The sequence below is a fragment of the Puntigrus tetrazona genome, chromosome 6, assembly GCF_018831695.1.
Source record: "Puntigrus tetrazona isolate hp1 chromosome 6, ASM1883169v1, whole genome shotgun sequence".
Lineage (NCBI taxonomy): Eukaryota > Metazoa > Chordata > Actinopteri > Cypriniformes > Cyprinidae > Puntigrus > Puntigrus tetrazona.
In genome coordinates this window covers 1,445,428-1,466,049 of record NC_056704.1, presented here as the reverse complement: position 1 = coordinate 1,466,049, position 20,622 = coordinate 1,445,428, and the positions used below count along the sequence as shown (strand labels likewise).

The 20,622-nt window shown below is 41.6% G+C and overlaps 2 protein-coding genes across 4 annotated transcripts; both read right to left on the bottom strand.

The window, feature by feature from the left end:
- Positions 1-405: 405 nt before the first annotated feature.
- LOC122346755 (E3 ubiquitin-protein ligase RBBP6-like) lies at positions 406-4,623 on the bottom strand (the record flags this gene model as incomplete). Its single annotated transcript, XM_043241609.1, has 7 exons — positions 406-2,817; positions 2,899-3,038; positions 3,118-3,214; positions 3,287-3,389; positions 4,014-4,054; positions 4,155-4,254; positions 4,470-4,623. Coding segments are annotated over 7 exons (1,092 nt in total), but the record flags the coding sequence as incomplete, so codon positions are not given.
- An 811-nt stretch (positions 4,624-5,434) lies between these two features.
- kdm4aa (lysine (K)-specific demethylase 4A, genome duplicate a) lies at positions 5,435-20,360 on the bottom strand. 3 transcript variants are annotated; one of them, XM_043241484.1, is made up of 22 exons: positions 20,244-20,360; positions 18,968-19,127; positions 18,699-18,874; positions 18,180-18,294; positions 17,900-18,093; positions 17,314-17,363; positions 17,123-17,226; positions 16,902-17,039; positions 16,430-16,821; positions 15,355-15,533; positions 13,434-15,274; positions 12,143-12,233; positions 11,260-11,441; positions 10,955-11,150; positions 10,704-10,780; positions 10,370-10,425; positions 9,304-9,412; positions 8,824-9,012; positions 7,967-8,137; positions 7,572-7,691; positions 7,405-7,497; positions 5,435-6,860 (listed from the first exon to the last, which is right to left on the bottom strand). In XM_043241484.1, exons 2-22 carry the CDS (start codon positions 19,112-19,114, stop codon positions 6,723-6,725), a joined length of 4,758 nt encoding a protein of 1,585 aa, XP_043097419.1. In that variant the 5' UTR covers positions 19,115-19,127; positions 20,244-20,360; the 3' UTR covers positions 5,435-6,722. The 3 variants fall into 3 exon arrangements, 2 of the variants coding, with proteins under 2 accessions (XP_043097419.1, XP_043097420.1); XM_043241485.1 differs by having other exon boundaries at positions 15,355-15,530; XR_006251156.1 differs by lacking the exons at positions 5,435-6,860; positions 7,405-7,497; positions 7,572-7,691; ... (6 more) ...; positions 11,260-11,441; positions 12,143-12,233 and adding an exon at positions 15,868-15,908 and having other exon boundaries at positions 15,133-15,274.
- Positions 20,361-20,622: the final 262 nt, after the last annotated feature.

The window sequence follows — 20,622 nt, the reverse complement described above, 5'->3', positions numbered from 1 at the left end:
CAGACGATCGTGTGTCAGACAATTACCAAAATACAGTGCCATCGAAAAACTGAGGAACTTGAAGACAATGACAGTTGCCATTGCGCTCAAGTTCCTCAGTTTTTCCATGCGCTGTACCACAAATATAGATCACCCATACATCTTTAAAGGTCTTGTGGTGATCTACGTACACGTGGTGACAAACGTAACTTTTATGATTTTGGTGTTTAAAAAACAAAACTCATCCGCTTGTGTACCTAGCTCTGTAACTACTTTGTTGGTCAAAAGATGCAGAGATATTACTACCTGGGTTTTTCAGAGGGAAAATCCCTTATGATGTCAGTGAGGTCCAACTTCCACAGAAGTTAATTCTCAGTGGAAGTGCACATTTAGTCTTTTTTTTTTTTTTTTTTTTTGCCTCGTAAATGTTGACCGCAGTCTGTTCTAATCCAAGGACAGTTTAGAAAAAGTCTTATCCGCAGGATGATGGAAGAGCGCTTCACAATAACACACTGCACTGCCTGTTCTCACATCTGTGAGCAAAGGAAGGGAACGTTTGGTTTGGTTTGCATTGTTCTTATTCTAAAGTCAATTTGGAAAAAACGAAATCTTCTAAATTAATCAACTGAATGCAGCCTGCGTGTTATAATGGGATACTTTTATTGACATGAAAATTATTATTTTAGCTTTTATTCTGGACCACAAAGTAGCAATTGATTGAGAAACAACTTTTAAACCATTTTTTTTTTTTTTTAAGTGGATAAGTCAGAAGTGTAATATATCATATTATGTAATATATTTACTGACGCAAACCTTTTTAGGCTACACTTGTTCTGCACATGCAACATGTACACTTATTACATGTTGCCTCTCTGTGCCCGTATACTGTATTTTGATGCAGCTAAATTTCCAAACAAAACTTTTCCTTGATATATTTTACTGTTTCAATGTCAGACAACAGACAGTAATGGCTGAAACGCGACCCATTAAGACTACATAACCAGCCTCTTCCAAGATGTTAATCCTAATTTATAACCGAGCCGTCGTCTGATAAAATCTAATAAGCTACACATGAGATAAAGACAAAAACTACATTTATATCTGCAGCACTACCATGTAACATTAGAGAAGCAGCATGCTTTAACTGAAAGCGCAGCTGAACAGAGCAGACGCAGAGAGAGAGAGAGATGGATAGATAAGTGTGTGCAGCAGAAAAAAAAAATATTATTTGCTACAAGCAGGATACACAAGACGTGCACGTTCAACACCCAGATGGTCGTTGTGGTGATAAAAAAACATACACAGCCACCTTCAGCATTTCCGCACTTAAGCATCTGATATGTGAAAGTCATGTTAGGGCCCTTGGCTTTTGGGGGCCCAAGGCGTTCGCCTACCTCTGCCTAATGGCTAAGTTTGCTCCTGCTTGTGTGAAAACTGGCTTGAAAACATTTCACACACATGCACGCACGTACACGTTGATCTTTGAGCAGCGATCTCATGCTAATTTAGGTCATCATAAGTTCATTTTCAGATCTCTACGAAACAATTTAATCATGAAAGATGAAAGAAAAGACTTTCTGTTTCCTGTCACAGACAGATCAGCATACTGTTGCGCTTCAGCGTCATATCGAAACCTTCGCTCTAAAAAATAAAAATAGACCGTTTGTTAACAATTGGTATGAAGAGGCGTTAAAGACGGTTTTGGCAGTCTTCCCTTGCAGAACCTGATTTTGCTGAGTTCGATGGGTTCCTGGAACAACACTGAGACTTGAGAAAACATTTGATCGTTTTTGTGTAGGTTAGGCTTACAATCAGTGCTTGGTGCTTGTACATCAGTGACATTCATCTATCATTTCCCCTGGTTTTAGACATTACTCATGGGTAAGTTTAGGATTAGGTGTAGAGATCATTTCAAATGTTGTTCTAGGTTCAACAAAATATGTTGAAATATCATGACTTGATCTTATTTTTTTATGTAGAACAATACCATGCAGTATCAATATTCATTAAATATGATTATTTTAAACTAATGTTGAAATATGAATTTGGGAGCGAAAGGTCAATATGTGAGTATTTAACAACAAACTCCATTCTGCAATATTCTATACTTCCTAACAATATAAAAAATACAAACACAAATTCATTTTGATGCTTTGTGTTTATTTTCAGGAGTGATACTTCACAAGGTTTCTCCAATGCAGGAATAAAAAGTGTTTCAGTAGCGCGTTCTCTTCTGGTCCTTATATCTCTTTTGAGGAGATCTAGAGCAGGAATGATTCCCTCTTTCATCCCAATGCCTCTTCAATGAAGATCCTGGGATGGATGACTGAGACTGAGGAGCATGCTTTGGACTCGGGTAAGAACGTGAACTGGTTCCGTTTTTAAAATGATCCACCTCCTGAATTAAAAAAAATGAATTCCAAAAATGGTACTGAAATGAAGACGCGGAAGATGAACCACAAGAAGAAACAAGGTCTTACTTGACGCAAAACAGTGTTTGCGGTCAGACTGTCAGGAGGAACCTGTGGCTGTCTGCAGGTTGGACAAACGCGTCCGTCAGACTCCAGCAAACACGTTATGATACCTGACATCAAAAGATGGTCAGAAACAGGCTGATTGTTTCTGGCTGATGTTTGTTTGATGGGACGCTCACATTCATCGCAGTAGCTGCTCCTGCAGCAGGGAATCATCACAGCATCGTTCAGCAGATCTTTACAGATCAGACACAGCAGCGTCGCAGGAACCGGATCAGATGAGGATGAGGATGAGGTTGAGGTTGCAGGTTCATTCTGGGGTGAGAAGGCTGGCTTCTTTTTCTTCCAGAGCGCATAGGCATCACTGAACAGATCAAACACGATTCAAACACAAGACATTGACAAACACTAGAACCTGCAGCAAGACCAAGTGCAGTAAACTCACGCATCCATAACAGGAATGACGTATTTTCCACTGCTGTCCATCATGACTCCCTCTCTGTCAGGGTCATCCACCTCCACCAGAAAACTAGGAGGAATCCCTGCACATCTCCGTATGCGTTTATGAGGAGCACAACTCATGTCCTGTGAATTCACGAGTGACTTTCAGACTCTGACAGACTAACGTGAAAAGAGCAGCTGTGATCTCTAAAAGCCCGGTTACCATGTTACTCAGGCAGGTTTTAATGTGAAGTCCAGGAATCCTACAGCAGAAGCAGATGTAGTTTGGTGGAAGCAGTCCGACCAGCTTCATCGCATCACTGATGAATGTCAGGTCGTGAGCATCTCTCATATATCACAGATTCATTGTCTGTCTGTGTCTGAACACTCACCTGCTGGAATAATAGCACAGACTGGACTGGAACATCACAGCTTTGAGTTTGTCCTCCTCTGATGCATTTGCCTCGGCCAGATTCTCAGTCTGTTTCACAGGCATTCAACGTTTTAATGTTTAGCACCAAGACACTCAAACCTCCTGGAAGAAGCTGCTTTTGTGTCAGTGTGTTTTGATATTCAGCACTTATTGTCTTCATTACGACACTTCATACGCAAACACTGAGGTTCATTACAGTGCAGCGTATTTCTTTCATTTCAATACCTTCAGAAGCAGATCCAGTGAAACTGGTGAGGAATCAACCTGCTGCTGAAATAAACATGAACACAAGAGGAATTTTACCTCTGCTACGAGACACAAGGCTTATTTAAAACAATAGTGAGGTCAGACACAGAGTTTGGAGACCAGAGACATTAATCAGACAAGAACGAGACGCTCATCTACAGAAACACAATCAGAAGGAACACGCAGGGCCTTGAATGTCAGGGAATTAATAATAGTTTTATTGTGCAACGTCGCAGGAATCATACAGAAAATGTGGTTGTTCACAGAAAATGTAAAGTAAAATTGTACAACAGAGCATAAAGAATAAAAATATTATTTAAAATCGTTCGGGGGAATTGGGTCATTGATTCAACAGTTTGTTATACAATCGAGCATCATTAAAAAAGAGAATATTCGACAAAGAACATTTATTAAACATTAAACCAAATGCAATTTTCTACATACGGTTGGTGAAGATCCACATGATGAATCAGGCCGATTACTGCAAAACCAAACAAAATAACTAAAGCCCCAACAACAGACTGACGATTCCTTATAGTACATCTAAATGATGAAAGTTGTGTCCGTGTCACGTGACTTACCTGACAAAGCTTTTATTTGTGGATTTGAGCTCAAGAGCAGGGTCTCGTCTGATGATGACTGATGTGTTGTTGGGAACCAGAGCTTCATCTTCAGTGTATTCTGACAGCAAAAAACACAGCAGTATTCTATTAAACATATCAAAATACGATCCCTTGCTTTGGTAACACTACAGCACTATATTCCCACAAGCGTCTTAACGTGAAAGCATTGATTTGTGTTCTAAACGTTGAGGTTTAGTTCGGTGTGGATCTGAACTCCCTGGTCTTCATTGGTCTGTACTTGATGTTTAGTGTATTTTTTGGCTCTGAACTCACCTTCACTGGTTTGCACGCTGCTGATCCGCAGGTCACAGAGCTTCAGTCCCTCTCGTCTCATGATTTGTCGTTTTAACTCTCTCACAGTGACGTGAACGCCTTCGAGATCGTGTCGTTGAGATTTCACCACGCAAAACAAAACTGGTCTAAACGATCAAAAACCGCTATCGGTCGATTAACTATCAGCTCTGTGGATGAGAGTCGTGTTTACGGAACGTTGCCGTGGATACGTAATGACGCGGGACTCACGCGCATCTCTCCCGTTCTTTCTTACATTTTTAATCCGGGCTCACACTACAGGAGTTTTAAAGTCCTAAGGCCGGGTTCACACCACAAGATAATCGGGCTGATTTTGAGCCGATTTCTTCCCTTTCTGCTCGGAAGGACAGGCTGGTGTTTTTAATATATTAAAAAAAGAAAACTTATTCTCAAATCGCGAGAGATTTTGCGAGATTTCCCGTGTTTGTAGTCGGGACTCTGGATGGAAATCTCTCACATTTTGAACATTTTTTAATTTGTACCCAGCCTATCCAATTATGAAATCTGGTTGCAGCACAATTTCCACATTAATAAAAGCAAAGAAAATCCGTCCATCCGCTATGCTATGCTTTAATATTTGAACTAAATTATCATTTTATCAGTCAATTAAATAAAAGGAACAACCTATTACTGAAAGCTTGTCCATAAATTTGTCCCACTGTTAATGCATAATCCCTTAAATCTATTTAAATGTTGTGTAGTGATTTTCTTTTCACTAGAATTGTCTGCAAAATATTGTTTCATTATATATATATATATATGTATATGTGTGTGTGTGTGTGTGTATGATTACACCTTTCCTTATTTTTTCTTATTTTATTTTTCCTTATACAAGTATGATTCGATAAATAAAATGCAATGCATTATTAAATCAGTAAATCTAGTTACTGTTGAAAAAAAAAAGACACACCAGTATAAGAAACATGTCAGCTCACATCTTTTACTGATGCACATTAATGATTTTTACAAAATACATGTATGGAAGTCCTAGGGCCTCTGCATTCAGAAGTGCAGTAAGAACAAGGCTCATGTTTGAAAGCAACACAAGGCAGAAGAAACGTGCCGAAAGCTCGAGATTTCTTAAATTAACTACATACAACTTCTATCTCACAGTATATGAACATTAAACATGTATTATAAAACAAAGCAATAAAATAGGCTTCTTAATAGAAAAAATCTTTTATAATTTTCTTTTTTTATAGTGAAGATTAGCCCTATCTATCTATTGAACGACTGAAGGACTGCAACAACCTTACTTTCTTCAAACGCTGTCGGCTAGACAGTCCGAACAACGACCTCCTCGGCTTTCAGAAGTGCGTTTCGGTCTCTAGAGCTTGGCTACCGCGAGGACAAAGATGGCAATTCATAAAAGTACAGCTGAGAAGTGCAAAAATAGCTTATTAAAACCGTGGGGCGTCTGATAAAATGTCGACAGCAGTAAGAAGCTACATTAATAGAAACGCCTGAATGAAAGAGTACTGAACCAGAGTGCAAGGCAGGGCTTGAACGGCTGTGAAAGTGACATCCTTATCCTGGGATCGTAGAGAGAACGGCGTCTACTCGGTCCGAAAAAACAGAACCTATCGGTGTCCAACTCCGCCAGCACTGGAACTCCTATTGCAAAATTGACTTCTGTAAAGCACCAGTAATAAATAGGCTTGTAAAAAAACGACTCAAAGACACGCTGAATTCATTATGTTCCAAATAATGTACAATAATCGGGATCCGTCTGCGCGGTTTTACGGCAGTGTAGATCTTTAAAAAAAAAAAAACGAAAAAAAAGGAGATCTGCATTCATAAAATGGCAATGGCACCTCTGATTGGTAAAATACGGGTAGAACAGCACCCTCGATTAAGTCAAATAAATTAATGCAGTTTGATAAAAGTAGATATTTTATGAAATGGAGGTTACAAATATGCTGTATAAAATGGATGTGGTTTAGAGCGACCAAAAGGTATGCTGCACGCTGATGTGTTTCTAGGGTGTTTGTTTCACAGCTCTGAGGTTAAACGTGTGTGACTCACACCCAAAAAAAAGAGCTGCTTTTTCTGAAAAAGACACTGTGGAACACCCTGCCTCGACTCTAGACCCATACAGAGAAGAGAGAGTCGAGGAGCGACCCCTGCGAACTGAGCGCTACCGACACTGGCAGGGAGTGCTAGAGTCACTGGATGAGTGCTGGTGGTTTCTTCTGAAGGCTGGGTCGTCGCTGGCTACTCCATGATGGCTCGGTAGATGACGGGCTCGATGTAGTCGCCTCTGTACCTGGAGTTGATCACTCTCTGCCTCTTGCTCTCCTGGACCTTCTTCTCTCCGAACATGCCATCAAAACGCATGTCAGACGCCTTGGACTGAATCACACGCATGCAGAAATAGTGCGTTAGCTGAACTATTTTTTTTCCATTCACATTTAGAAAGATTACCAAAAAAGAGGTGCAAACAAAAATCAAAAAGCCAGTCAGTCGGAGAAGGCGCAGCACTCACTCTAGAAGAGTTTCAAAGTTTAACATAGAACTACAATCCCATGAAGCACGGCAAGTGAAATCATCAAATTAAAAATGACGAAGAAATGTAAAACTATTTAATCTAAAATGGTTGGCCGCCTATATATACATAGTTAAGTATTTTATTTAGTCACTGTAACTGGTTGGAGTAATTAGTGTACAGAATTAAACTGTTAACTTAAATAAAAACTGTTAAATAAAAAGTTGCAATAATAGCCTCACCAAAAGAGTATGCTATCGAGTTATCATTAAAAATAATTTCCCCCATTTTTAACTTTTGAACCATTGTATATGTTGAAGATATTGAATTATTAATTGTAATTGACGAGGTTAAGAATTAAGAAGTCACATCATATGTTGACTTGCAGTAACCCGTAACGGATGAGCTCACCAGACGAGATTTGACCCTCTTGGGCAGCTCTTCATCGAGGGTGTAGACATCATCTCTTTTAGCAGTCAGCTGCGATCCGTCCTCAAACTCCACCTGAAGAGAAGCAGTGGTTTACTAAACCTCTAAATGCAGAGCGAACCGCTGAAACGCTTCTGTGGGACGTTTACCTGGTACATCTGAATAACATGAGCTGCCACGAATTTGGCTCCATAGACAAGACCATCTGTCCATCTGACCTGAACCACTTCCCCCTGCGGAGGAGGACCCAGCTGAGCGCAGTCTCGGTTCTACGCCAAACCACGCAAAATACATCTTAAATATACAGTATTTTGAGGCCATTCATACACCATCATTCAAAATGCATCAAAAGTGACACTTAGAATATTACGAAAGATTTTAGTATCACGTAAATGCTATTCTTTTGAACTTTCCACAAAAATATGAAGCTTTGCAACCAATATTGCCTGGTTTTTCCTTGCCAACGATAATTAGATCTACTAAAACTGGTTAAATGCACCTTTTCTAAACTGCTGCAGAGAATAGACCAAATCCCACGTCTTACCACAATGTCCTCTGGGAAAAGGTTATCGCTGAAGGAGCCATCATCAAAGTTGACCTCATAAAAAGTCTCTTTTGTCAGCTGTATGACTTCACACTGGTAGTAGCGTCCATTTTTGTGCTTGCAGATGACCTTCTGACCAACACTGAGCTCTCTCATGGCTGCTTTATTACGCTGGAGAGGAGAAAGAGAGGGATCGCTCATCACAGCAGAAACAAACAGGACGGCTATTTGCTAAATCGTCGTTAAACACACGATTATTTACACCAAAAATACAATCAGAATTATTATTTATGACTATTGTGCCCTTTTAATCCAAATTAATGCAGTTTCACACGCTTTGCTTCCAGATTTAGTAACACAAACAGCACCGCATTAGACTTTTATTTCTGCAAAACATCTCAAAACTCAAGTTTGCTGGTGTTTTCAGCTCATATCAGCACTTTTTTTGCACTGTGGAGAGAATGTGTGCATGTTGTTTCCAGGTTGGAAAGATTAAGCAAAACACAGAGCAAGAAAATGTATCTGTTTAAAGGAAAAGTATTCAAAACTGCGGATCCTTACGATCAATAACCAGTGGGTAAACACTGCATGTAGTCCAGAAAAAACAGAAACGGTGATCATGATTAAATATGAATTAAATAAAATACGCTATTTCTATTTTAGCAACAGAGGCCAGTCTTTGAGTCTTTTCACACTCTTCTAAATGTATTTTTTTTAATTATGGTTTGAAGAAAGAATAAGCTATACATTATTCTAGTATGAAAAGGAAACGGGAAAGGGAAGCAGGAAGAGGTTATTTGTACAAGCACCTGTAGCGCTCACATTACGATGCAGTCATGTTTCAGCGCACGACGTACCTCAGATTGCACTGGCCCTTTGTGACGGCAACAAGTGACATAGACGACGAAGGGCCAGTCGTCAGGGTGCATGATGACGCCGGCGGCCTGTGCGCAGGTCGGGTGATATGAGGTGGGGCAGCGACCGTGAGAACACTGCACACAGCAGCCCAACGTTTTCTTCATCCGCCGTTTGCAGTAATAGCATTTCTGCAAGCCCATAAGAGGGAGATTAGCTCACAGGAAGTCAGCTCAGAGGAAGGGGGACATGAGCAAAGGTCTCAGAGTGCAGATATAAATAACCCCGTGACTGCTTACACCAAAGCACTTTCAGTAAAAGTCAGCATCCTGAAGTTACAATGGCGCAACACGTGTTGTTCTTTAACACAAACCATGGACAGCGTGAGCTAGAACCCACCGAGCGGTTAATTAATGGAGGTTTGGCCACATTTTAGAAAAGTGTGATGTTCACAGACGCTAGAGAAGGGAAGAGAAACTCACCAGCTTGAATCTCTGTAGGGGAATGCCGCTGAGGTCCACGGGCGACCGCTCAGAGAGGTTCACAAAGCGAGCTTCCAGCACTGCCACCGCACACAGGACGTGAACCCATCTGAACACACGGACACATGTTAGGAACCTGGGATGACACACGTTAACTGATCCAGCGGGATCAATCTCACAAAACCTCTCCAGATCACGTCCAAGTCACATTTGACCGTAGAATCAAAACAACTATATTGCGTTTCGGAGAATTGTATTTTTAGGACCGCTTACATTTTTTACAACGGGACATCATACATTATTATAGTCGTGACAAATACATTTCCTTCCTGAATTACTGTAATTTATTGTTTTGCCTTTGAGTCTATTTGTAATTATCATTTGGGCATTGGCATCGGAAAAACAGTTAATAGTTCCTATAACTATTGACGGAAATAGCTGCTTTCTGAAGTGTTTGCACCACAGGAACTGGGAATGATTTTAGCTGTGTGAAAGCCTCTAAAGGGGAAACAAAATTAGCTCTTGCATGAGAGTAGGTCTCACCCAACACAATAGAGACGAGCAGTGACGTTACTGTAAGCTGATGCATCACTGCGCCTAGCATTTATTTATACACACACTTACACAAACTAACTCTAAAAACATGGAAACCGGTGATAGATTAACCAATGCCGAAGTCCAGGTTGACGCTGCTGAGTGCAGCTCTAGGGAAAAATGTAGTTCTAAGAAGGACAACGCTTTGGGCTAGTTCCCAAAATTAGGTTCCTTTAACAACCCAGTGTGAAAGCCCCCTGATATTTCTCTGTGATGAAAAAATATAGATGTTTCTCCTTTTTTACTGTTGTACTACAGTAGCAAAAATTATGTTTAATTTAATTTAACTGTGTTACAACGTGTTCCAAATGAGATTTTATGAAACCCAAGCAACGAATGATTTCTGTGATCTCAAAAAGCACTCAAAAACACACTTCTAACAGTTTAAGATGTGGGTAGCTTCTAGTTCAGGGGTCAGCGTGTATCATGAGATGTCAGTTCTGCCCTCTAGTGGACTTTTTTTTTTACTTACTTGCCATTATTGGCTCTGTGCAACGCTCCACCTCTCAACGAACACAGACAGCAACTCTGTTAAGAATTAAAAGTTCAAACATCAGAAATTTACAACACTTCCTGCTATATGAATGAATATAGTGATAAAAGACAGCTATGTTTTTAATGCAGGTGCAGAGTAGGCCAAAACTATTCGTCAAGAAACAAAGAAAACCTCAATTTAATTTTGAAGAAAAATACACTGTTCAAGTAAAACACTCTATCTGCTTTCAATTGTACAAGATTTATGGGTTAACTATTTCTGTAAGTGTGTGAATGTTTTTTGTGCCACTACATGTCTGGTGTAGGTGTACCTCGGTGAGGGCGTTAGCTTTACAGCGGGCACATTTCCAGTCTTTGGAGACTCTTGCTGGAGCCACACCATAACAACCTAGAACAGAGTGAATGAATCAGACCTGATTATCCATACACACACTTTACTGGAAAAATATGTTGAAATTACTTTTATGTCGTCAGCATCATCGTGGGTGGAAGGAGTATCACAAACAGGCATCTAATGAGTGGAAAAAAACAGCTCTATGCAGGTTGTGAGGGCAGTACTCACTAGTGTGCACACGGACACTGCACAGGGAGCAGCTGATGAGCAGACTGGTGCCGTCCTCCTCCAGGTGAGCCGTGGACGGCAGGACATCTGCGCTGTCCTCAGTGGTGGTGGTGAAACATCTCTCTGGAATCAGAGGCTTGGTCCTCATCTGACCCCCGGGAAGCACCACGGCCGGCTCGCTCTCACCACCTTCAGACTGAACACAAGCGAGACGTCTTACCGGAAAGCACAGGAAGCGTCAGACACTCTACATACTTAGTGGCAGGAAACAGATAAGCACAGATCTCTGAAGCAGGCGGGCGTACCCGCTGATGAGCCTGGAAGAGCGCGCACACAGCGCAGTACGGAGGCCGCAGACCCATCTCTCTGTTGTACTCTCGCTCTCTTTCTGGATTATACGGTCTGTTCTGCCACAGCTGGGTCAAAGGTCGCGCCCAGGCCTCTCCGTCCAGCCCGTCCTCCTCCGAAGCAGCCTGATCCTGCAGCTCTGCGCATGCACACACATCCATTACATCAACCTTTAGCAGTGTGATTTACGGTACATATTCTGTCGCCGTAATATCTGGTATTCCAGTTAAGTGTGCTGAATAAAGCATTCATGTTAGAGGTGTCCGTTTGCAATCACTTTGATCGTTGTTTAAATTAACGATCAATTAATCTATTCATCGTTACCCTTAATACTGCAAAAGCATCTATTGCGGGGACATACACAGTACACTAATAACTCTCCAAACGCTAGCTTTCTCACCCGAATGAAAGTGAGTTTAGTCTAAATAAAAGGCTAGTAGCAGGATAATAAAAATTAATAGGCCCAAATGTGATTATGATCATTTGATAAAATGAAGAGAGCGCTTTTTATAGTTGTGGTGTTTCAGATCCCACTGTGGAGAGCTCTGAAAACACCTCGTTTATTTTATTGCTGATCACTTTTTTCCACTTACTGTGGAAAACACGGGGGAAAGGAACGATTTTCACGGCCATTAATTAAGAATTTTTTACTATCACTTAAATTGAAGTTAAATCCCGTTTTCACGGGTAGCCACAAATTAATATATCTTTTATTTTTAGATGTTTAGTATTCATCGTGTACTGTCGTTTAGTATTCGATTTTAGCTTTAGGATTGAAAAAATATTTCTATTTTGCCGATTATATTTTAGTTACCAAAAACGACACAGCCTGAAACTGACCTTCATCGCTGATGCTGTCCTTCATCAGAGGATGGTGCCGGGGGAGTCTGGGAAGTCTGTGCTGAGCTTCTACTGGGTGTTCAGCTTCTTTCTGCAGGACAACACATATTCACACTTAATACAACAAGAAGAGCTAGCAAAGCCTCCAGTGATTCAGGACGGAACTGCACTGGGTTTGTGACGTGATTGAACACCCAATTAAACGTGGGGGTTAAGTTATTTGTTAATACTGAGTTATTCTCGTTCTTTTCAGCACTTTCTTTTCTGAGTAAATTAGGTTTATTATACTATTATACTGCCTGGAGAGATTAACATCGCTCTTCTATTGCTCCTGGAAAACAGGTGGTGCACAAACTTTTATTAAGTGGGATATTCATGCATGTCATTAATAGATGGCAGGAGTTATTCATCAGATGATAAAGAGCAGCGTGGGTTCATATCCAGGTGTGTGATGCAGTTGAGTGTAATTTAAACATTAAAGTGATGCTGCCCGTAACAACATAGTTTGCTGCATCCTCCACGATCTAAAGCGCAGGCATTCAGGGAGAAACATGTCAGGAACTAATTTTGGGTTCACAATGCATTAAAAAGTGCTGCGGGAATGAGTCCTAAAACCTTCTGGTTCCACCGTCAACGGGTTTTTGGTTAAATGTCTGAAATAAAGTCTGTGTTGATCACAAGCTCAAGATGTTTTTACGTTTTGTTCTACAACATCAATACTCCCTTGAGAACTTTATAGCTTTTATTCGTCTTAAAATACGGGCCTAATTGCTAAAAAGTGGCTAAATGGGACTACAGAGGCTGTCTGGGAATAAAGCCACACTCATCTACCCACTAGTCTCTTTTACAGTCTAATCTCGCTCTTGCAAACTATTCTAAAAAAATTTTCTGGGAAAATACTTTTTAATTAAAGCGCTAATGGAAGCTTACTGTCATGCAACCACGGCGTAATGTGTCATAATCTAACTTTTAACTTTGGCGACTGTATTTTAGGATTCATTGTGTTTATCGGTGAAGATTATCACGAATCATGAAGAAACTTGGTGACAGAGAGCCTGGATACATTTTTAAAGAACTTGGACTGTGTTCGCCTGAAAGAAGAAAGTCATATACACCTAGGATGGCTTTGGGGTGAGTAAAATATGGGGTAATTTTCATTTTTGAGGTGAACTAACCCTTTAGCGTTTTGTCAAGGGAACCAGGGTGACAGACGCTGGTCTACCAATCAATATCATTCACGCAGCTATTCCTTTTAATAAATCGTCTGCTTGAACAAATAGCACACACGCACCTTGCTGTCCTCTTGAGACTCGCTATCGGAGTCACTGTCTCGGTCTCTCTCGTGCCGAATGCGCGGCTCGAGATCGCTGTAATCTCCTTTAGCGTAGCTGTGGACATGCAGCACCTCTGCGGGGCTCAGTGTTCTCTGGAAGATGTGCTGGACCGCAGGTGGACACACCTGACCGCCGCCCCCCGACGCAGAGCTGAGCTTGAGGTTGACGGCGCTGCTGCCGGGTTCGGTGATGACATCATACGTGTGGATGGAGTTGACGCTAGGTTTGCGTTTAGGGCCGACGCTGATGTCGATGGGTTCAGTGATTACATCGTATACGAGGGCGGAGTTAATACTGGGCTCGTGTTCAGGGCTGACGGTGATGTTGCCGAGTTCTGGTTGGACATCACAGATGTAGGCAGAGGTAAGGCTGGGTTCGTCTTCAGTGATGCCGCTGGGATCTGCGGTGACATCACAGGTGTGGGAGGAGCTAAAGCCAGGTTGAGGTTTATGACTGCTGGTGATGTTGCCGAGTTCTGGTTGGATATCACTGCTGGGGGACGAGCTAACGCCAGGTTCATGTTTAGGGCTGATGTGGGAGGATTCTGTGGTAACGTCACAGGTGTGGGCGGAGTTAACACTGGGCTCGTGTTTAGGTTCGAAGAAGATGGTGCTGAGTTGTGGTTGGACATCACTGCTTTGGGCGGAGCTAATTCTGGATTCGTGTTCACTGACAGTGATGTTGGTAGGGTCTGGTTGAGCATCAATGGTGTGGGAGGAGTTTACACTGGGTTTGTGTTCAGGGTTGATGATGTTGCTCAGTTCAAATTGGATATCACAGCTAATGCTAATGCTGGGTTTGTTTTCATCATTGGATTCTGGCTGAGCGTCACAGCTGTGGGCGGAGTTAATGCTGCGTTCTGTTTTAGAGCTGATGGTGATGTCGCTGGATTCTGGTTGGACATCACAGCTGTGGGCGGAGCTAATGCTCTGTTCTTTTTCAGCATTGATGGTGAAGTCGCTGGATTCTGGTTGGACATCACAGCTGTGGGCGGAGTTAATGCTGGGTTCTTTTTTAGAGCTGATGGTGATGTTGCTGGGTTCTGGGTGGACATCACAGCTTTGGGCGGGGATAATGCTGGGTTCCTTTTCAGCACTGATGGTGATGTTTCTTGGTTCCGGCTGGACGTCACAGCTGTGGGCGGGGCTAATGCTGAGTTCATCAGCGCTGATGATGATGTCACAGGGTTCTGTGGTGACATTACAGGTGTGAGAGAGGTTAATGCCAGGTTCATTTATAGGGCTGACGATGATGCTGCTGGGTTCTGGATGGACATCATAGGTGTGGGAGGAGTTAATGCCAGGCTCGCTTGGACTAGGTATGATGGTATTTACAGTGCTGTCACTGGGTTCTGTAGAGACATCACTGGAGTGGGTAGAGGTAATGCCATGCAGAGAGGAGATACTGCTGGTTACAGATGTGAGAGGCATAACATCAACAGCAGGGATGTCACTGGAACACGAATGGGCTGTGATGTCACTCTGCTGGGCTTCAGTGAGGTCACCGTTTGGAGTGATATCATCAGGCTTGCTTTGGACATCACAGCTTTGTGTGATGTGTTCGGACTGAGAGGTGACCTCAATGCTCAGAGTCCCACCATCAGCGATGCTGTTTGTGGATTGTGAGGATGAGGTGACGTCGTTGGGTTCAGAGGCAGTGACGTCATCTCTTTGCTGCATTGTGATGTCACTGCTGGAGGACGGCGAGAGCTCCACCTCCACGCCGGGAGGTGCTTGATTTTCTGGCTGCTGTGGAGGAGGCGTGTCTGTCTCCATTGTCTCCTGAGCTTGTGCATAACCTACAGAAATACATATTGGCCGTTTTAGCCTTTTTGTTACAACATTGCCCGTGTATCATCTGCTGTATGCGAGACTCTACCTGGGTCAGCGGAGATTGATTGTTCATTCTTGTCATCTGCCTCAGTCTGGCTGAGTTTGGATTTCTTCTTCTCAACTTCCTCCTCTTTTTCTACCTTTACTTGATTGTCGTCTTCTTTTGCTCCATCATCAGGGCTGGGTCTGAGCCGTTTCTGCCCCAAATTCTGCTTTGGACTGCTACTGTATGAGGAGAGGATTAAAAAAAAGATTATGAATCATGAGAACTGTGCACTAGAGCCTAAGATGATTTATCGTAAAAAATTTAAAACCATGTTTATAGTATATTCACTGTGGGAAAGTATTTACTGAAAGCTTTAGAAAAGTATTTACTAGTTTTAGAAAAATATTCTAATCAATTACTGTATCTTTTAGCATATCCTTCAACTTCAGCTCAGTGTGATTTTAGTATTATATACAGCATTTAATAATATTTAGAAAAAACACTTATTTTTATATTTTAAGTTTTTATAAAAAATATCAGTTTTGGTGCATGTATCTTTTTTTTTAAATTTACATTTCCAACCTTCATCCAAGTTTGTTTTCACCTGTTCCACTCTATTGAAAATAACAGAAACATTTCGTAATAAAGAAACAAAAAAAACAAACAATTTTGCTTCATACAATAATCCTAAATGAAAATTTATGTTCTAAATATTTCTTATTGTTTTATAACCATTATATATAAACAACAAGGCACTTGGCGTCTCATTGTATTGCACGTCACTTAGCTGCATGCCATACCTAACAACGCCCCTCAGCTGTCACTCTACACACAACACAGCATAGCGTGAACAGTGCTGTACAAATACATTAACATTTACACCCGCTCAACATCAGGATCCGAAACAGAACAACGAATAAAAAGTGTCCATGAAGTTTAGCACTGGGTAGGTTTGTACAGTAACATGTAATTGCCCAAACATCTTAGGAATTGTGTGAACGAGTACTTGAGCACTTCACGATCATGACACGCTCACCGTGTCAACAAATGAACCACAGACTAAAAGCAAAGCAAGCTCCTGTTAGCATCTGAGACGGAGATTGCAAAAATGGTGGCGTGTTTTCTTTTTACACACCTGTTGACCTGCTCTGAGGTGCTGCTTGGTTCTTCGTCACTAACAGGCTTCTTCTCCTCTACCTCCAGGCCTCCTTTCTCTGCTTCTTCTTTCTCCTTCGCACCACCTGTTTCCCTTTTCAACATTTCAGCCTTGGCCTCCTCTCCGCCGTCCGTGTTGGGGTTCCGCTCCTCCCCAGCCGTTTCTGCTCTGCTGCTATCACTGAGCTCTCCTGTCTCGTTCTTCTCATCTTTCTTTCCACCCGTCAGGAACTCCGCTGCCTCTGGTGTGGGCTTTGAGTGGTCGATGGGCACGCTGTCCTTTCCTGCTTTCCAAAGTTTATAGCGTTCTGGCTGGAACTTGCGGACAAACACATCCATGGATATCTTCACCATGTCCTTCCGGCAGGAACACTGAGAGAGGAAATGCACATCAGCAAACAAGCATAATCCTTGAAAACCGAGGGATAAACGATGTATACGAAATAACGTACTAATGTCGCCAGCTTTCCATAATCGATCCAGCGCTGAGTGGCGAAGTTGGTAGATTCTGCACAGTTGAAGCCATGGTTAAACCCAGCATGATATCCATACGGGAAGGTCACAATGAACTGGCCTGCTTCCTGTGTGACCTGGCGAATTAAGCGGGAAGAAGTCAAATTGCGAGATAAAATCAGGCATTACAGGATAGGATGATAAAAATCAAGCAACCGACCTTCTCGAAGGGTATTCCATACTTCCTCAGAATAGACGGTGAAATTAAAGTCATTTTGTGTCGCAGGAAGGCTTCACAACTTTGGGCACTTCCAGGAAAAAATCCTGCATGAATATAAATGAAAAGAGCTCATTAATGAGCAGCCGAGGAGGAACAGGAACAAACGAGATGTGTTCAGAAGACCACTGCACCTTTAGCAAGACGCTCCAATCGCTTCCCATGTTCTGGAGGCACGATGTACCTGCAGATGAGACCAAGTAAAAAATGCTTTTAAAAGCTTCAGGCCAGCACGAATAGTATAAGCATTCGCTCATTTGCTCACCAACGCTGCATATATGGGATCTGATATATTATTACTGTTATATCTCTTATAAGAACTGCTTTTTATTTTCATATATTTACAATGTAATCCTTTCCTGTCGAATGACACATGATCCTTCAGAAATCATTCTAGTATGCTGATTTGATTATTATCAATGTAGAAAGATGCTGCTTCTATGTTTTTCAGGATTCTCTAACGAACAGAAAGTGAAAAAACAGCACTTATTGGAAATAGAAATGAAGAATAGATAATGTACATAAGTGTCTTTACTGTCACTTTTGATCAATGTAAGGCATCCTCGCTGAATATAGTAACTTCTTAAAGAAACAACAACAAACCCCCGAATGGTCGTGAATGTGAACAAATGAGCTCCTTTTAAAATGAAACCTGGTCTGAATCAATGCAATGACTCAACGAATCCGCTGAGCAAAAACAAGATGTAGCCGTGACGTTACCAGGACTTGGGTTCTCCAAAGTGCAGGTAGTTGATGCTGTAGAGGTCCATGTCCTCTGTGTGCCAGGCGAACGTGCTCTTCCACATCCCGAAGTAAAGATACGGGGTGTTGACTCCTTTGATTGTGATTCCGCTCTCTCTCTCCACCGTGTCCAAAATAGTGTTGAGACGGCCAATATTCCACTCCGTCACGTCCTGTATACAGTCACGTACAACTATTAGCACACTGTAAACGGTGCAAATAAAAATATTCAGCAATAAAAAAAGGGCAGATTACTCACTGGATCATAGAGGGTCCCGCTGACATCTGCCCCGTATAGTGGTGGATTAAATGTTAAATTCTTCCAATATTTCCTCTCTAGTTCATCAAAATCAGCATATCTGGGATTACAGAACCTGCAGTCGAGATAGAGAACATGTTTACTGTGGTACGACAGAACATTCTCAGTGAATTAACTTCATGTGTCCAGAGTGAAAAAGTGGATTTACTTTTATGCATCAAAAGTAGGCTAGGATATTATTATAGCACGTTTCTTTCGCTAACATTCAAAAGTTTTCAAACTAGCACTATTGAAAGAAATTAATACTTAAGGATGCATTAAATTATCAAGTTATATTTGTCACAAAAGGTTTCAAGTATGTATATGCTGTTCTTCTGAACTAATAAAAAAGTTTTCGCCATTTTCAAAACGTTCAGAAACGGTCACGTCGAAGGTGGAGCATGTTAGTATTACTTTAAAGCAATTTGCATTTCTTAAATTCTATCATCAGGAATATTTATTCATAAGTCTTCTGCTCACTTGTCTGTGTTGGCGGTTTTGCGGAACTCCCGGACGCTCATGGGCTTCTTCTGGATGTTGTACTGAGTGAACAGACCTGATTTGCCAGTGACCACCTGTTGAATAGGTGTGGAGATCACCAGGTCATCGATGTCATCGTACGTGCGCCGGGGCTTCCAGTCCTTCGGTGGCACCACCTGACAAACAAGCACGCAAGCGAGCCATGCAAAGATCATCCACAACAACCAAAAAAAAAAAGTCTGAGCAGAACGGAAATCTTATACACTGACCTTAGCCATCCCGGCTCTGTGAGCACCCTGAGACTCCATATATGCGATGTATCTGTTGAAGTCTTTGAACTCCTCTTTTGTGGGATGAAAGGTCATGATCCTGGTGGCAGGACTCTGGGAGCTTTGAGAGACCGAGTCTGAAGCCATTCTGCCGCTCGGACTGCAGGAGAGACGGGAAGGTGAAGATTTCAGCAACAAACACACACACAAAACACGTAACGTATCGTACCAATGTTTTTTTTTTTGTTGTTGTTTTTTTGAAAAACAACCACACCACACCTAACCAACTAGTAAACTAGACTTAGTTATAAACACGTTTTCAAAATACTTGCACGACAAGAAAAAGCTTAAAACGAATACATTTAATCATTACTTAAAAATGTAACAAATATACAATACCTAAATTAATTAAATATTATTTAAATGTAATTCTAAACATTTTTAACATCATATTTAAATATAACTATAACCAATAAATCACACAGAAACCCAGATAACCAATAATAATAATAAAACAAGTATAAATATTCCAACCTGTTGGAACTAAATACAAACAAATACTGATTAAACACAAAGAAAAAGTTGATTATAGGACAAAGATCACGCTTCTATTGATCTAAACATGAAATAATACATCTAAATAACTATAGTTGATAGTTGACAGGCTCATTGAAGTTATTGCAGCTTTATATGAATAAATACACTCGGTGCACTATTTGATTCAAGCACATAAAACATAACCCACCGCAGACTTTAATAACTGCTGTTATCATGAATGTTGAGGCACCTGTAAACTCATACTAGCATGCTAGCTGACATTAGCCTGATAAACATATCATACCTAACCATACAGAGCGTTCAATAAAAAAAACCCCATCATATTTATGAATCCGTCGTGATCTGATGATCAGGTTCTGTTCGGGAGCTCTAAAAGTTTTCACCCAGAGATCTCTCAAACTCATCACAAAAAATAACAACAAACACACTGACGGCTAAAGGCGCTCAAATGAACACAAACTTACTCCTGTCACACACACACACACCGCCTCAGCTCAACACACACACGCTCACGTCCACTCACACGGTGTAATTAACGGCTTTTTGTCGCGTATAACTGCGTTATTACACGAATGGTTGATCCGCTCCAAACTTTGATGAGCCTGACGGCTAACTACTGTAAACACGGCGTTCACGCACTAAAACACAGACGAAAGCACTCCACACACACAGACACCCGATCACACGAGTCAGGAGAGGACGACGGGAGTTTACTCACGGGTGTCGAGGGGGCAGCTGACGGGTGTCGAGGGCGCGACTCAGAAAAACAGCGCAGAAAAACACGATTGCAGACCAGACATGTCCTCCATTAGAGTGCGGCGCGACTGCGCATGCGCCCTCACTGTTTACAAAGATGGAAGAAGGCGTTCCCCCTGCGCGCGCCCCCTAATCAGCTCACTCCGCGTGAACCATATGGGGCCCTATAGATAGTGTCGAAAATATGAATCATATGAGCCCAGAGAACATGTATCCTAGATATATAATCCCTTCTAATAGAGTTCATACAACCTACACGTGCTTCACATGCTTCATATGTGATATATATCAAATAAGACAATCATACATAGTCTAGGTATTTTTGAATACATAACTCTATA

Excerpts from the sequence above, each read along its gene's own strand:
- kdm4aa (XM_043241484.1), bottom strand. The coding sequence starts at position 19,114 with ATGGCTTCAGACTCGGTCTCTCAAAGCTCCCAGAGTCCTGCCACCAGG. Across the intron at positions 12,234-13,433 it reads AGTCTCAAGAGGACAGCAAG|AAAGAAGCTGAACACCCAGT; the intron begins GTGCGTGTGTGC and ends GTTGTCCTGCAG. Across the intron at positions 9,413-10,369 it reads CACAGAGCCAATAATGGCAA|ATGGGTTCACGTCCTGTGTG; the intron begins GTAAGTAAAAAA and ends CCGTGTGTTCAG.